This window comes from Diplotaxodon limnothrissa, linkage group LG6 (assembly GCF_057381915.1).
Source record: "Diplotaxodon limnothrissa isolate DT_005_m linkage group LG6, D_limnothrissa_male_GT1.1, whole genome shotgun sequence".
NCBI classification, from domain to species: Eukaryota; Metazoa; Chordata; class Actinopteri; order Cichliformes; family Cichlidae; genus Diplotaxodon; species Diplotaxodon limnothrissa.
In genome coordinates this window covers 22,300,308-22,318,670 of record NC_140601.1, presented here as the reverse complement: position 1 = coordinate 22,318,670, position 18,363 = coordinate 22,300,308, and the positions used below count along the sequence as shown (strand labels likewise).

Here is an 18,363-nt window from a genome sequence, read left to right as displayed (position 1 = left end):
TTCCTTGGATGTGGATTCAACCAAAGAGGATTTTGACCAACTCTTTTAAATGTTCTTTATCTTGTGCCTTCTTGTGACAATATGTGATTTCACAACAATATATCAACAAGCCTTCTGCTCCTACCACAGCACAGAATGCCCACTAGTTTTTAAGGCTGCAGAGTATGTTAAGCTTTCAGCGGCCCAGAAGGAATCTTTAGTCAAAGCTGGCACTTTTCTGCTCGTGTCACACTATCCTGCTCTCCAGACCATATTGCACTACAGAACAAAGTTTCAGGCTCTTTTGCATGTTTCCATGTGTGAAAACATTTGCCTCTGTTTGGTGTCGCGTATGCTGTTGAGAGAAATATCTGGGACAGAGACTACAAAAGAAGCACGGATTTGTATTTGTGTGCCTTTGTATTCACTTCTTGGCTCGTAGACTGCCAAGTGATGATCAGTGTTTAACAGGGTTTAGGTAGGAGTGAATCTGTCACATGGCAAATCACTTCCAGAGCCTGTGTCTGAATCAACAGTTGCCGTAATGAAAAGAGCAGGTGGCTTGCCATTTTTAATTCTCACTTAAATGTTTCCTAGACCAGTGTTTATTGAATATTCAGAACCTTCTGCTACGCTTCCAGGGACATCAGCACTGTGTACTGAAAATAAAGTGGGACTTGAGGACCTTTTCATTTCCAGCATGTATTTATTCTGAATGTGGGCACTCGGTCCATTTGCTGCCATGCCATCTAGTAATCGGAGTGAGTTAATAAAAGTTAAAAGCTGAAAAGTTTGCTTATATCAAGCATCTTAATGGAATTACACAACAAATCAAATGACCTTTATTGTTGTGGATAAAGACAAGTGTTTTGCATTCGCACATTGTAGTCAGTAACCGGTGCTTGTCGAGAGCGCTGTGGCATGACAGTAAAAGTAAAGCCTTCTCCGCTGCATTCAGACAGGTCCCATAAGTAGCAAACCTTGTCACCATGACTCCACGTCAGCCCTATTGATGAGCACATGTGAGGCAGAAGGCAATTCAATATGGAAGTGGGGGACTTTCATAGTCGTTTGAGCACAGCACATGACATAGAAAAAAACCCTAGAGGCACTTCACCCCATTTCACTCCAGCAATGTCTTTTTTTCGACTCTATTTCTCCCTCTTCATTTTCTCATGGTGCTTGATTTGTTAACCCCTACATGCATACTAAAGATCTAATTCATCATTTCATTCAGTTTAAGCGTCCAACACCCCGATTTTCCTCAAACCGTGTCTCTAATCCAAATGTGCATTTTTTTCTCTCTTGAAGCATCTTTTTGCTTGTGTTATGTGTTTTTAACAGTACTCTGAATGCACATGTTGGCAAGCAAAAACTGTGTATTTTCCAATATAGCACAGTGGTATTGTTGTCCCACTGTTGCACAACAATAAAGCTTATGTGAACACAGCCAGACGTTGAGGCTTGATCGCGGTTTAACATAATTCAACTCAGTTCAATTCAATTTTCTTTGTGTAGCGCCAAATCACAGCAACAGTTGCCTCAAGGTGCTTTGTATTATGAGGTAAAGACTCTAAAATAACACAGAGAAAACCCCAACAATTAAATGGCCTCAAAGGAGCAAGCGCTTGGTGACAATGGGGAGGAAAAATTCCCTTTTAACAGCAAGAAACCTTCGGCAGAACCAGGAACAGGGAAGGGCAGCCATCTGCCGCAACAGGTTGGGGATGAGGGGATGGAGAACAGACACGCTGTGTAAGACAGCCAGAGATTAATAATAACTAACGATTAAACACAGAGTGGTATATAAACACAGTGAGTGAATATGAAATATTCAAGCTCCCAGCAGCTTATTGCAGCGTAACTAAGAGAGGATTCAGGGTCACCTGATCTAACAATCATTATAAGCTTTATCAAAAAGGAAATTTTTAAATGTAATCTTAAAAGTAGAGAGTGTGTCTGTTTCCGCAAGGCATACCCATTTAAAGACAGGAAGTGAGCTTAGAAGACATAACTGAAAGTATTTTTAAGAAAACAGGAACCTGATGCACCTGATGAAAATATGAAACATTTATTTATAACAACAACAAACACAGACGCAACAATAACGCCACAAAGATGCTAATTACGCATGAATAATAAATGCAGTTGATGAATGAAAAGCATTAAACATGAATGTGCCGCAAATTAATAAATACCAAAAAGCAGTAGCCGTCACCTCAAACAGCAGCTGATAAATGGAGTTTGGAAATGCAGCAAAAGGTAATTTGAGGTAATTTGAGGTTCTGAAAAGCGAGTAAAGTTGAGGGAAAACCGTGGGTGTGTCGAAGACAAGAACTAACAGACTTAAAAACTCCTTTGTCCCACACGCCATCAGACTGTTTAACTCCTCCCTGGAGGGGAGAGGGAGGGGAAACAGGAGGACAAAGGAGGGAACAACTAAGCTGTAGTGCCTCTTCACCTCACTGTGCAATACTTTTGTAAATAGTCAACGGTGCAATAGACTCAATACTTGAAATGTGCAATTCACTTGTATTTTTATTTTTATTCCTATTTATTCTATTTATCCCCTTCGTATATTTTATTTATATTGTCTCTGTATTTATATATATGTGTGTGTGTGTGTGTGTGTGTGTGTGTGTGTGTGTGTGTGTGTGTGTGTGTGTGTGTGTATATATATATATATGTGTGTGTGTGTATAACTCTGTAACTTCTGTCGGTGCTGTGCTTTTTTGGAAATCGAATTTCCCAGAGGAACCCACCCGAGGGATTAATAAAGTTCTATCTTATCTTATCTTATCTTATCTTATCTCATCTTGATGGAGACTGAGGACAGCATCAGAGATCCTTCCAGCTGTTGTTCCACACAGCTAGAAGATCAAAGTTATGGTGTCTTATATGTACAGTTCTGGAGGCAAATTCAAAGATGCATCTGACCGATCACAAATGTTTTTATCATTCGACAGAGGAGCGAGTGTTGACTGCCTTCTGTGGACATAAATGGGTCACAACATAGCAGCTTTTCAGGTGACTTTGAATGTCCCGGCAAAAGAAGTGAAACTGGGGTTTGAAGATCTCAGCGAGCACATCTTTGGACTCCTCACGCTGTTAGGATTCTTATGACACCAACCGCCACCAAGTTTATCTTTAGGAGTTTGTGTAGCGCAGAGCACAGCGTTATGAAAAACTGTGACATGTAGCAGTATGAATAACTTGGCTTGAGGCAGGCACACTTTGATTGCCGAGTCATTCTGTCAGCGCAGGTACTTGGTATCTGTGTTGACAGTTGTCGTAGGTGTCTTTACATTTCTGTGTAGCATGTCAAGTTGAGAAAATATGACCACACCTGAGATGGTAAGAACTTCAGGTTGGAGCTATTCTTAGAAAAGCATCATACAGAGTGTAAGTGTGATACAGTGCTCATATTCAGTGTAATATTAGACAAAGTAGATGTCTTTGAATGATTGTGGCTTGGAGAGTGCTCAGGTAGAGTAGAAAAGCACTCTATCAAAACCAGTCCACCTACCATCCCTGTCGCCGAGTGAAAAGCTGTGTGGAAGATCTTCCGTGTGCTTTGTTTGATCATTTGTTAAAATCCTTTTTTTACCTAAAATATTATGTGACCACATTGCAAGTGTGTGAAGTGAAGAGGATGTATCTGACATTATAAGTTTGTTTTTTTTTTTGGGGGGGGGGGGGGGGGGGGTCTGTAGTTCTTATAGGTAAGACACAACCTGAGCAGAAGATTCAGTTAATAATAATTTTAATTCTGGGCAGAAATTGCACATTTTAGATGTAAATCAATAGTCACATGTTTTAAAAAATCATGAATGGTACTCAAGGTCACTTGAATTATTTATTTTGTCGATGGTGGGAAATTGTAATTTATCTTTTAAGACTTTTCCTGTGCAACATGCCAGATAATGGAATAAATCATAAAAAGAAGATGCGGTGCATTAGGAATGCACTAAAATAGAATAAGTGATTTTAGTATGTATGAGAGCACAACAGTGCTCGGCCTTTGGTGGAGATGCAAAGACTGAATGAGCAAATAGAAAGATTACCAGCTATCTTGACGTAACTGACAAGTGACAGCTTACCATCAGAGAGACTGTAGCTGTCCAGTCAGCTAGAAGACATATTGTGTAACTGAGTGTAACATGCTCTATTTGAATCTGTCATCGTACCATCTTCAAGTCAGCCTTTTCAGATTTCATCCTTGTCTTCGTCTACTGTTATCCATTTAACGCACAACAAAACGCTACAATAAAGGCAAAACCACAACAGAGCTCAGGCTGCGAGCGAAACAGTTTTTAATTACTAATTACTACTTCTTACAAAGTGAATCATTTAGGAGAAAAAGTCCAAGCCTGCTTATAAATGCAGCATCAGCGTGAGGTGTGACTTGTGTTTTGACAGACTGCCACACTCTGATGGTGTTGCCCTCATCTTAGCAAGAGAGTTCACATCATCTTGCTAAATTATCCATTTGGAGCATGTTTTATTCATTTAGGGCCAAATTATGCAAAAACAAAAAAGAACTCTCTTTCTTGTTCCTCTGGACACTAATATAAAATGTTCATATAATAGTGAAAGAAGAGAGAAGGTCAGAGAGAGTTTGGCGAAGGCCGAAAAAGTCCAGTTGTCACTGCACGTTGTTTCCTGACTAGACAGTAATGAATCCTATTTCGCTATAAAGAGAGAGGGCTTCAATGAGCCAGGCAAAGTAATGGGCCATACAATTTATTTACATCAACAGGGAATCTGTGGAAGAACTGGGCTATTAGTCAACTGTACAATAGGGAACAATTGTGTCACGTCTGCATCAAAGTTGCCTCGGGCAATAGTGTGAAGTGCCAGCAGTGCGAAGTGCAGTTAGCAGTTATTCTAGCCAGGACTGGCGGTGCAGTGATAATGCCCAAAGACGCTTCACCCTCACTGGCTGCTTTATGAGCTAGCAGCTCGCCCTCAGTCTGCACTCAGTGAGAGGAAGATGGTGCTTTATTGTGCTGTTGAAAGTCCTGCTCTCGCCGTAACTATGCCTTGAATTGCTTTTTGCAATTATATTTGTAGGTTGGAAAGGAGAAAAAAACTCCAAACATTTCACCAAAGACAAAAGACAGACTTTTGCTATCCATTTGTGAGCATCAGTGAAGGGCACTTTGGGCCGGTCGATGCAATTTTTCTTGGCCCAGGAGGCCTTGTCTCAGGTAGAAGGAGATGAAACAGGAAGCCAGGAAAGTTGTAAGTCCTGGAGGGGGTATATTCATGTCACAGCTCGATGTTTAACTTGCCATCCCCATATACCCGAGCCCAGAAGACAAGGAAATGAGCTGTGCATTTCCCCACACAGTGGTGCTGAATGTCCTAGTTAGGACCGTTTAATATTAATGGCTGGAAGAAAGGTGCTGCTACAAAATGATGCTCACAGTGTTTAAGCAGCTGATGCAGTGTTCTTAACCCACTGGGAGCTTAGTGGGCCATAGCTGACTCCTGGAAGACTTCCAGATGGAATAATAGGGGCAAACTGTGTGATAGTAGGATACCCGAGGAGGCTGTCCTCTTATTCCCTGTTGGTCCATTTGCTGCTCTGTATGATTGGTCTTTCTCCTGTTGAAGTAGCACAAAGGCCAGCAGGACCAGGTCAGAACTTCTGATTCAAAAAAATAATATAAAAGTGGGCCACAGGGGAAGAAAGGCTGCTGTGGAAGCAAGTCGTTCTGGGTTTTGAAATATTGTGTTCATTCATTGTGGATTGATCTGCTTTCTTCTTCTGCAACATGCTGTGACAAACTTGTTTCATGTGAAATGAATGTGTTTGACACCCTGCAGTGCAGCTCAACTCGCCTTTGAAACCCATGCCTGCAACAACTAACAATGGGGGAAAAAATATTGAGCAACAGCCTTCGTGCTTCGCGCAAAGATGTGTAATTAGCAACCAAAAACGCCGGAACCCCGCTGTTCCTATTTTTTTGTTTGGTTTGTTTAGGATTGTTTCTCTTGGTGTTATATTTTAAAACCGGCTCAACTTCAGACACCATGACTATTATAACAATCCAATTTGATGGAGGACTTGGATCTGAATTATTTTTTGGGGAAAACGTACCGCCTTTAAATCCAGATGGTAGTTCTGCGATAGGCATAGACTTAGATTTTGGCAATAATGTCTGAAACAAGTCCTAAGACCATTTTCCATGGCTTTGACTGGATCAAAATGTAAAAACATTTTCAGCCATGTATACAAATTTCACTTCATACAGTGGGAGAAATAGTTATTTGATCGCCTGCTGAATTTGTAAGTTTGCTCATTACAAAGAAATTAACAGGTGATAGTTTGATTTTAATGGAGAAAGAATATCAAACAAAATTCCAGAAAGAAACAAAAAAACAAAAGTTATAAATTGATTTTCCTCTCATTGAATAAACTATAAAATTAGACATTGTTCATTTCTTTATAAGTGAGCAAACTCACAGATTCAGCAGGGGATAAAATAATTATTTCCCCCACTGTAGATGCAATAATCACATTTGCATGTCACTACACATCATTGTGATGATGCAGGAAGATGTATGTAATTCTCTGTGCTTATATCCTTTGCATTGGAAACTATTTCATCAAAACAGTGTACATTTCAGGGCACATCCCTTTATTTGTATTGCAGAATTTCTGAATCATGATGCACAGCTGTCAGTGTGAGGAGGCTAAAGATGAAAAAGTAAAAACTGTTGGGTTTTGTTGCTGTTAATTTAAAGTCTAATTGCCATGATCATATATAGACTACATGTGTCTTTGCACCTCTTTTCCATTCAGTGCCCTGATTCAGCATGCAAGCAGGATCTTCTGGCTTACCTTCAGAGAATTGCCCTGTACTGTCATCAGCTCAACATCTGCAGCAAGGTGAAAGCTGAGGTCCAGAATCTGGGTGGAGAGCTCATCGTGTCTGGGGTAAGTGCTTCACTATCACTGATGTTGTAGACACGCTTTAAGCGTAGATTCACTAGACTTGATCCATTTAAGACCTTTTTTATGCTCCGTGCTGCGGATGGGCAAATCTTTTTTTTCAAGGTCATAATGAAGCTTGGAAGATGAGATAAAGGGTCATGTAGATTATGGCTGATGCAATTATTTCAAAACGATTGCCATCTAATAATACCTGAAATATGCACCACGGGCTTTTTTCCAGTTGTAGTGTTCATGCCTCATGAACTCCTAATAGTGCTCCAACCAAAATCAGACAATTATTCCATGTTGCTTGGATTTAATATTCATGAGGTTCTTAAACTTCTTATCCACCATGTTTTTCAGTGTATGGAAATATAGAAGTTAATACAAAAACTACAACAATGCACAATTTTATGAACCTTTCTAAACAGTATCATTTGTATAACTTATAAAATAGCTGGTATACGAGTCTCTTCTATCATCATTAGTGCAGCATGTGTGGACTTTAAACACATTTTAAACTATTAAAGTTGAGCCCTGCAGTTCTCCTTACTGACCAGTTTTTGTGAATTTAGATATTATCAGGGGGAAAAAAATAAAAGATCTGTTTCAATGGAGCCAACTAAAAACAAATTTGACTTTTATCTTTGCTTTGGATTTCCCCGCATCCTGCGTTAATTTCTCAGGACTCTAATGTTTGTCTCACATGAGATATGCAAGCCCCGCTGAGATTTTAACCTTTTCATGGTGGCCAGCTGGAGTCCACACTCATTAAATCTAAACTGTTGACTCGTCTCAGTGTGATGTAGGAGGAGGCCCACTGGCCACGACCCTTAAATGTCAGCCAAACAAAACAGACGGAGACAGAGGTGCACCTGACCCCTGCCTCTGCTAATTAAGAACTGCTAAAATAAGATGTCATATAGTGAGAGCCGTGTTTTTATCCTCTCTAATTGCTGGTTGCGGCACAGACCTTCTAGGTGTTGTATCTACACTGCTGTGCAAAAGTCTTGAGTCACCCTTCATTTCTTCATATTTTGATTCCAAGGAGCCAAATGTTATTGTGATTTTTGGTTTTAAACAATAGTTGTCCAGGCTTTGAAAGTTTTTCGCTGTTTTTTACTAACTTCTAGTCCAGTCCTTGTACCTTATCATTTTTAAAGAAGCATTTTTGTTGAACCACTTAACACTGAAGTATAAGTGGAAGTATAAAAAAGGCACTTAATTCAAGGGATGAAGCAGTGTTGTGTCTGAACGTAACAGACAACTTACAATTTAAAATTCATTCTTTGCTATCTTTAGTCACTTACTTGCAAAAACACATCATTTGTTCCCTGCTCTTTAGTTGAATCCATGAAAAATGCCAAAAATAACAGAGTTTGACAAGCACACGATACAAGTATTGCAACAACAACGTAATTCTTAGAGAGCTGTTAGCCAAAAACAAATTCCATTATGGTGTGCAGTGTGGCCTTAAAAAATCTGAGGAAACTGGACAAGTGGACAGTTTCTAAAAGACCCTGAAATCTAGAGCAGATGAACAGTATCTAAAAGTCATGTCCTTAAGAAATAGGAAGGAAGAAATGGAAACAGGAGAAAAGTCTGAGACACGCCAAATTATGTAAGAACTAGACTGAAATTTTGTGGTAACAGGTTATATTGTAGTGATGAATCCATTCATCATCATTTGAATCATTTGAAATTTGTGGTTCAAATTGGAGCCGCACTTCAGCCAGCAGTGTTCAGGATCGAAAATGATTGACTTATGAACACAAAAAGGTACCATCACAATTTGATCCACCATGCAAAACCATCTGGAAAGCTTCTGATTAGCAACAGCTTCATTTTTCAGAATGATCCCAAACACACTGCTAATGCATTAAAATCATAGCTGTGTGGAAAAACACACAATGCAACATTATCATAGAAATAGAGAGATAGACCTTATGAATTACAGATATATTATAAAAATAAAATAGAAAAATAAATAGATTAGAAAAAAATTGGGTACCAAAAAAAAAAATATGCCCAGAGCCTGGATGTAGCCACAGCAAGAAGAGCTTTGAATGTCCTTCAAGAAACCTGGAGAACTATTCCTGAAGAAGACAAATTAACCAAAAGCCTGCCCAGGAGAGTTCAGGCAGTGTTTAAAGACAAGTGATCAGTGTTGGGTAAGTTACTTTAAATTAGTAACTTAGTTACATTACTAGTTACTTCTATCAAAAGTAACTCAGTTACTTCAAGTTACTCGTTCTTTCAGAGTAACTAGTTACTAGGGAAAGTAACTTTGGTTTTTCTCAGAATTCTCTTGTTAATGTGCTGCTTCCGTAACTGGATACCCAGCAAGATTGCCAGTCTTCTAGCTTGCTTACTTGCCACAAGTGCACTGTGCCACCTACCAATAGAAAGGAAAAAATAATGTGCACATTTCCACGAGAGAAATCCCACGCCTGATTCTATCCTAGCCTGCTTTTTACATCCAACACAAAAACTGCTGTCGTGGTGCTTTCGATTGTACTCAGAACTCGGAAATTCTGCCTTCTGTATAGGAAGATGTAGGCAACACCAGACTGCAGATGAGCTGCATACAGAGCTGGACTGGGACAAAAAATCGGCCCGGGCATTTTGACTATAACCACCATTATAGGAAAAATGACAAAGCCTTTGAATGAAAACAAACACTGTTGTGACAGTGATGTACACTGTTCTGACAGTGATGTACACTGTTCTGACAGTGATGTACACTGTTGTGACAGTGATGTACACTGTTGTGACAGTGATGTACACTGTTCTGACAGTGATGTACACTGTTGTGACAGTGATGTACACTGTTGTGACAGTGATGTACACTGTTCTGACAGTGATGTACACTGTTCTGACAGTGATGTACACTGTTGTGACAGTGATGTACACTGTTCTGACAGTGATGTACACTGTTGTGACAGTGATGTACACTGTTGTGACAGTGATGTACACTGTTCTGACAGTGATGTACACTGTTCTGACAGTGATATACACTGTTCTGATGGTATATATGTATCAATCTATCAATCGTTTGTTGTAAGACTCAGATAATTATTTTTTTAAAAGTGAGACATTTTAAATGAGAATAAGAAAGTATTTCCTTGTGCCCCCCTTTCCCTTTTAATGCCCTACATGGACCCCTGGCAACACTTTGCTAGACCCGCCCCTGCACAGTTACCAGCTGTCAGCTACCTAAAAAAGGATCTTGGTGTTATTTGTCTCTCAGAAACAGTTGATAACTTCAACTCATTCATGTCACCTAAAAGGTAAACCTGTTTCTCCATCACAGCTCTGATGATCCAGTAAGGACATCTCCTGGTTTCATCTTCATGTTTCCCTCTCACCACATAACCAAACCATATCATGACCAGCAGCTTTACAGCTGTGGCTCCAGCCAACATCAGCTGATACTAGAAATTAATATTAAATAAATTCTAACAACAGCTGATCAAGCTTAAACGTGCTGCTGTTGTTTACCGCGACATCCGCTGGTTTCCTCTTTCTGGCGCAAAGTGGGCGATAAATAAACAAGAGAGAAAAGCCGATCAGCTGATCATTGATCAGTTTCATGATTGAAGTAGAAACAGGAGAGGGAGGGTGAGAGGATGAGAGAAGAAGAGGCAGCTGTGCAGCGTAAACACAGAATAACTCCAGCTTTGTGTCTTTTTCATTGTAGCTGAAGTACCGGACAAACTGTTCCTTTTCACCTCAATACGAAACCCGCAATATTTTCTCTGAATACCAGACGATTCAGTTTTTTACGGGACGGTTGGCAACTCTAATAATTAACCTTATGAACAAAATAAAGTTCAACATCAGTAACATAGCACCCACACAGCTGTATAGAAACTCCGTCATGCTAGCTAGCACGCAGTACGAAAAAGTCAGCACAACGAAAATAAACTCCACCTAAACTTGGTTCATATCTGACCCAGATGGACTGCAGGTCATAACTTCTTACCTGAAGTTCAGTTCACCTGACACTCTCGGACCAGCGGCCGCTTCAGGTCTCTCCCCTTGCCCCCCTTTTCCTTCATCCACCTGCTGGCCTCCACCACTTGCTAATGTTATTGAATCTGTGGAAGCTCCGCGATAGCCACCACACGAAGTAACGAATAACGAGCCTATCTAAATCCCAGTAACGAGTAACGCGTTCCTGATTTTGGCATAATAACTAGTTACCGTGCTCGTTACCACAATAATAACGTAGTTACTGTAACGCGTTACTTAATAATGCGTTAGTCCCAACACTGCAAGTGATCATACCAGTGTTACTTTTTCTAGCTCAACAGAACTGTACACACTCTGCTGTAGATAGAAATGAGAATGAGGAAAGAAATGAGGGTGGCTCAACACTTTTGCACAATACTGTAACTGATATGTTTCAATGTTGTTTAAGGCAAGAAAATTTGTGTCCTTTTCATTCTAAGACAAACTGACTTTTGATGTAATATTTTTCTCTTTCCCCTCCAACTCATCGTACCCTCTTCAGCTGGATAGCGCCACCTCCCTGATCCAAGCGGCCAAGAACCTAATGAATGCAGTGGTGCTGACTGTAAAGGCATCTTATGTAGCTTCCACCAAGTACCAGAAGGTGTACGGAACAGCGGCTGTTAACTCGCCCGTTGTGTCTTGGCGCATGAAGGCCCCCGAGAAGAAGCCTCTGGTAAAAAGGGAGAAGCCCGAGGAATGCCAGACTCGTGTACGACGAGGCTCCCAGAAGAAACACATCTCCCCCGTCCAGGCCCTCAGCGAATTCAAGGCCATGGACTCCTTCTAAGAAGAAAGAGAAAAACGAAAAAAGAAGTCATGCTTAAGAAAAACAACTCAACATGACGGCGAGAAGTTGATGAAAAAGTTCCCTTTTTACATTGTGTCAACCCAGCTCTGTTTGCCCTGTGTGTGCTTGGTGACACCTCAGGAGGACTACAGTATATATTAAAACTGCCACACTGTGGCTCCTGTTAACACTGTGGTCCTCATGGCTCACAGACAGCCAGCACACAATCCAACAGTATTTATCGATCTTATTGTAGCTTAATATGTGAGAGCCAAAATGTGACAAAGACAGAACGACATTTTGAAAATATGGAAGTTAAAAAACAAAAAAAAGGGGAAAGAAACATATCAGAGGAGGAAGTGAGGCATTTAAAAAAATAATAAAATTAATTGTGGCAGTTGATATTCTAGCTGTATCATTAATGTGCTACTGACTGGCTGCTTGTATACACACTTAAACAGTCTCAATGGAAATCTTACATGGTTCAGTAAAGGAGTTGCTCTAAGCGGAGGATATCAGTGGTGGTATGATCCTTGATGACTTTGTTTTGTTTTTTTTTCAACTTGAATGTTAACCTGTAGTGCTAGGAATAACCTATGTTTAAAATACCTGGAAGTGTCAGCATCCGAGTAGTTCCCCCATTCCCGATGATTATAATAATAATAATATTAATAATAATCCATATGGTGTTGTTTTTTTTTTTACCAAAGCACACTTATGGTCTATTGTATTGCCTTTTTAAACCCCTTTTCTTGAATGGTAACGTCACTAACTATGATGACCTTGTTTGGAAGTCGTGTAGCGTATAATATAGACAGAGAGGTTTGACTAGTTGTGGTTTGCTCAGAGAATAGAACCCCTGCATACGATACCTTTATATCCACCCTTCTCTAATAAATCCCCCAACTTGACACCTCAAGTTTCCTGTGTCTTTATTACTTTCATATAAGCAGCAGCTACAATATCAGAGTGTTACAGCCCGTCATTAGTCAGAAGGATCTGACAACTGCTCGAGATTCACGTGCAAGATGAAGGAGGAGAAAATATCCATTAGTGCCGCAAGCTTACAAGAATAGGTGTATTGATTTGGGGTCACAGGTCAACTCTGCGCTGTGACTGGAGATAATTGGTCTTGGCTCAGCACGGTTAGTGCTGTCGTTGTGATATTTCCACACATTCTCCACACAAGCAGTCCTAACGTATGTGATCGCTTTAGCCTTGAAGATCTCAACACATCTGAAATGGATCCCCATGATTTTTACTGACATTCATGTTCAGCAGGTGTCATGTAACCTTTGTAACAGCGCAGCGTCTGCCACTAAAGTTGTATGTTTGTCCTCAGACATCATCATCATATCCTACCTCCTTGGAGAGTGTGGGGGAAGTGCCCTGACCTTTCTGCTAATGCCTCCGCGAGACTGATGCTTAACCGAAATGTCTTGACCACGATTGTATGGATTGATATTGAGCGTAGCGCCGACATTCGAGTCCCGCCTTCAGGCTTTGATGGTTCCTAAACGTTTCCCAGAGCACCATTATCGACCCAAAAACGAACACTTAAATAAATGGACAAATTCCGCCGTCACTCGTGGTGAAGCCAAAACATGGCAAACATAAACACCAGCTCACCATCACCACGTAAGCGAGCGCTGTTCCCACTTCGCTCAAATCTTAGTGGTATTGTATTCTCTTAGAATACACTTTGCCTATTAAATTGACATTCATGTGATGGGTGTGATGTGCTGCCAAAGCTGTATCAATTCCTCATTGTCTCAAAGTTAACTGCTGACTCCATGTCAGGTGTATAAGTCGGTATTGATTACTGAAGTCCTTATCAATCTCTCTTAAATCTGCTGAGCTGTCAGAGAAGGAAGGAAAGGATTGGTTATGAAAGAGGCGCAGCTGTTGGGGAGGCAAGACGAGAAGCCCCACAGTTCTCTGAATGAGGAAGTCGAGCTCTCTTAAAGAAAGAGATCAAAGATCAGCGTGAATACTACCACTATAAACTTTATACAGGAGCAAGACCTGATTACGACCTCCTGTTTTGTTTAATTCCAAGAAATTAGCTCAGTTTTAGAGACAGCGCAATACATTCATTATTTATATATATATATTTTAAAAAGTCCCCAGAGGCATTTGCACACTGTGGCATTACAACACCGGAGAGCAAATCAACCAACTGCTTAACACGACCTCGATCTCTTACGAATCAAATCAAAAGCATCGACATGCATAATTGTCCCAATAATGGCTCATGCAACATTAGTTTGAATAATTCTGCAGTTCGGTCCCTGATAATGAATAAGGTTCTTTATGTATCCACATTGTGCTGCTAATGACCATTAAACACAACATGCATCAGGCATCCGTGCATCACCAGGCCATCCTCTGTTTAGGAAACAGGGCCACAGGGGAGAAGTAGTAACACAATCCAGTTAATGGAGGGATTAATTCCTGGCTGTTGTGCTGTCTTAACTAAAATTATCCCTGTGTGTATCCATCCCTCCTATCCAAATAAAGCGGGCCGCGATGGCTGACAGCTTGTTCTCTTCGAAAATTTAAAATAATTAAAAAGAAATAACGACGGTGGCGGAAATGCCAGTGCAGTGTAGGGTTTTAGCACTTTGATTTGAGATGGGATTCGCTGCATTAAAAGGATTAAAACAGAGTTCTAATCTAGTTAAGCAAACCTCCCTCAAACCAACTATAAAAATAGACGGAGAGGAAAATGACTGTCAAAGTCCCAGAGGGAGAATGGTGATGAACAGCACACAAGCAGCTGCCGCAATATGCTTTTTTGGCTTCTGGTCTATGGTGTCACAATCCTTCTGACACCAAGCACTTTGCCATCTGCACACGCGCGGACATCAGCGCTGTAAAGGGACCTCTTTATGGCCGTTGTTGTAACGTCGAGATTAAATCTGGGAAACCGTCTTAGTGTGACCTGATGACACTGTTGAGTCTCTCTCTCATTTTTTTTCATCCATTCGCTAAGACAAGAAAGGTTATCAGCGAAATGCATTTTCTGAAACGTCCTTAGCTCCACATTAGGTAGGCAGGAGGTGGTTGTTTTCTTCTTCTGGACAAAAACATCACTAATGCAGCGCACAAATATTTACCACCTGATGAATAATTCCGGTCTGAACCCACCGACACATTACTGCTGCAAATTAATTGCGGGCGGTTTTGGGGAGATATGAAATGAAACCTCAGGCTTTGTCTTCTTTATTTATTTATACCTTTAGCTCTTTGGATGTACTTCCACAAAAGGGTTAAACCTATTTCTAATTCTAATTTTCTCAAGAAAGCCACGAGGTATAGAGAGTCTAGACAATTCATAATTTCTTCAGAATGCTGGCCTATGCTTTTAAAAGAGCCTGAGTAACACAAACACTTCAAGTCCTCTGCCACTGGTTCATACCTCTTTCAGGTTCAGCTCACCTTCTCGAACACGCCTGGAGGTCAAGCAGGTGTGGCTTCCCAGAAGGTGCATTTTTGCACTTTTGCATATTGATATTTCAGTTTTAATCACATTTGAAATTTACCCAAAACACAATAAAACTGATACCACAGGACTGTATTGCTATTTAGTCCCAAAATACCGGGACTAAATCATAAATTTTTAAATCATAAATTTATGATTTAAATCATAAATTTAAATCATTAAATTTATGATTTAATATCATAAATATTAAAGAAAATCATTATCTCTATAAATATTCAATATTCTTCCTTTAAAGTTCCCTTAAATAGCTCTTTGTTTAAGGCGATTGCCAGCTGAGGAAGTGCAGGTTTCAGTACTGACTCGTCTACAAAGGAATGCACATTTTGAAAATTCTTGTAGATTTTTATGCCCTGGTTAAGATAAGACTACTAAAAAAATGGGTTAAGATTTATTTATTTATCTAAAACAATTTTTTCTGTAACTGTTGCATTGAGACAGGATGCAAGCTGCAGTCTCCTGCATCAAACTGCATATGCTACACCCCCCCCTACTGCTTCCTGTGCTCCATAAAGGGCACACTATTTCCAGCATTTGCTTTGAGTATTTGCGCTGGACATAAATCATGCAAAGAACAAACATCCAAATATGAGTGTAATACACAGGCTTTCTGGACTGGATATATAGTTAAAGGATTATTCCTTCGGAAATAAATCTTAAGGTCATTCATCTTACCAACAGTGTGGAGCACTGTTGTGTGACCCACCTTATAAGGACTGCCACACATTCTCATTTTCCTGCTGTACGTCTCAACTGGCTCAGTAATGCAGGAGATTTCATTCTTAGAAGTTACTGTGGCTCTGAGCTTTTATGTGTAAGAAAGGGATGAAAACATTTCCCTGGTTGTGCAACACAACTAAGAAGTAGTTTTAACGAGTTGAATCGAAAAAAGAAAAACTTTTTTTTGCTTTATGTGTTGCTTTGCGTTGTCTTTTCTGGAGGCACCGGCATTCATGATGTCAGAAGGTATGTTGAACAGATGCCGTCAAACCACCTCTGGCTGTCTGGTACATCTTCTGTGCACTCTAAATGCTGTCAGAGGCCACTGCTCTGCTCCGACAGAATCTCCTCAATTACCTTCTCACCTGGATGGCAGTGATGGACAGCTGGTGGGAGGGGGCAGGACCTGGAGCGTTGTCTCCAGGTGTGTCTTCCTCTCTCACGCACGCACTCACACACATGTGGATTTGCTGCTTGGAGAGACAGCACTCAATTTTTATCCAATAATCAAACACATTTAGTATTTATAAAATGCATTTAGTAATTCTGTTTTTTCATCCACATTTTAATCACTTGAAAGCCCGCTTCCTCTAGTTTTCACCGATTTGTTATGTTCTTCATTTAGGCTGTTTGTCATTGATGGCTCACAGCCAATGAGCTCATTTTTAGCCTAATTGCATCTCTCTGTTATTTCAAATAGCAAACGGCCATAAGCTAATACTAAAGGTAGGACCAGTGGTCCATCCTTTCATCTTTGTGCTTTATCCACGTACTGTGATACATACAATCATAGTTATGCCAAATATGAAAGTCAGTTTTGGCAATTCAGAGGAGTTTGATTATGGATTTACAGATTTCTCTATCTAGAGTTCTTTAATTAAAACAAAAAAGCCCTTTAGTTGCTGTAGTTTGAAAAGCCATCAGATCAGCATCAGTTACTGTTGTTTTACGTGCTTGTAATGGAACTGGATGTGGAAAGTTTTCACTTTAGAAGATTTTCTACACTACATGGCGTCACCAAAACAACCTTTGGCTATATCCTGCATTTTGAAGCAGCAGAGTTTCTCACAAAATCTCTCATTATAAGAACAGCTTGACATCTTGGGAAAACAACCTTTTTTTGCTTTTTTGCCAAAAAGTTCTAAGCGATCAATACCACTGTGGCCACTCTGTCCATTAGATATAAAGTTACTGCAGCAAAGAAAAAAAGAATAACATGACATGAAATAGTGAGATGTAAATATGCTGAGAGCTGGATTTAATTTTTAGTCATTTAATCAATTTTTAAGTAGTGTTTTTGCATTTGTGTTTTTTTTATGATTTTCATGCAGTTCATCGCTGATACTGTACATTTTATGTCTACTTCTATAGTACTATAGTCACTCATCTGCCTTCACAGGAATATAAACATGAGTGTTATTTGTAATCCATAGGGTTTAATATGATATCAGCCCACCCTTTGCAGGTATAACAGGTTTAACTCCACAGGATGTAGGAGTGTGTTTATGTGAACCATTGGAAGCCTTCTTCAGAGGTGCAAGGTCAGACACTGTTGGAGAGAACCTGGCTCACAGTCCTCGCTCTAATTCATGCCAAAGGTGGTCTCTCAGGTTGAGGTCAAGACTCTGCAGGCCAGTCAAGTTCTTCCACATCAAACTCGCTCATCCATGTCTTTATGGACCTTGCTGGTCCTCACTGGACCACCTCACTGGTGTGCAGTCATATTAGAACAGGAAATTTTCATCCCCAAACTGTTCCCACAAAGTTGGATGCATGAAATTATCCAAAATTTCTTGGTATAGTGAAGCATTAAGAGTTCCGTGATTTTACGCTATTTATGATTTCATGGCCTTTCGTTCCCAATCGCTTCCACTAACAGCTGACTGGAATATTTAGGAGTGAGGAGGTGTCATGCCTGGACTTGTTGCACTGGTGGCACTATGATGTTTGTAGAAGCAGTCTGCATGCCTAGGTGTTTAATTTTATACACCTGTGGCCATGAAAGTAACTGCAACACCTGAATTCAATCATTTGGATGGGTGAATGAACACGTTTGGCAGTATAGTGTATATCCTTTATACATTCTTACTTCTGTATACTCTCTTTGTGCAGATCACAACATTATTTTCTGCAAACCTAACTGAGAACACCGCATACATTTCCCTCTTCACGCGCGCTAACACGTGAGGCGCTTTACAGCTGAGCTGCCCCATGGCCCATCACACAATAATCAGGACAAACTTTGCCTTCGCCCTCATAACAACTTTTAATCTATCTGGAACATTGTTGAAAATAATGTTAACAGCTTAGAGAGGGGATTATTAGAGCCCACTGGAGGTCTGCACTCCACTGTTTTCTTCTTTTACAGTTCATTTCACCAGATGGTACCTTAATGAGCCGGAGCTGTCAATGTTT

The 18,363-nt window shown here is 40.2% G+C and overlaps 1 protein-coding gene across 1 annotated transcript in view; it reads left to right on the top strand.

Moving 5' to 3' along the window:
• ctnna2 (catenin (cadherin-associated protein), alpha 2) overlaps window positions 1–12,624 on the top strand; it is a 358,241-nt gene extending 345,617 nt beyond the window's left edge. Inside the window, exons 17-18 of the mRNA XM_085355934.1 lie at window positions 6,791–6,925; window positions 11,439–12,624. Of these exons, the coding sequence (XP_085212060.1) occupies window positions 6,791–6,925; window positions 11,439–11,726 (423 nt within the window). The 3' untranslated portion in view covers window positions 11,727–12,624. The remainder of the gene's footprint in view (window positions 1–6,790; window positions 6,926–11,438) is intronic.
• Window positions 12,625–18,363: the final 5,739 nt, after the last annotated feature.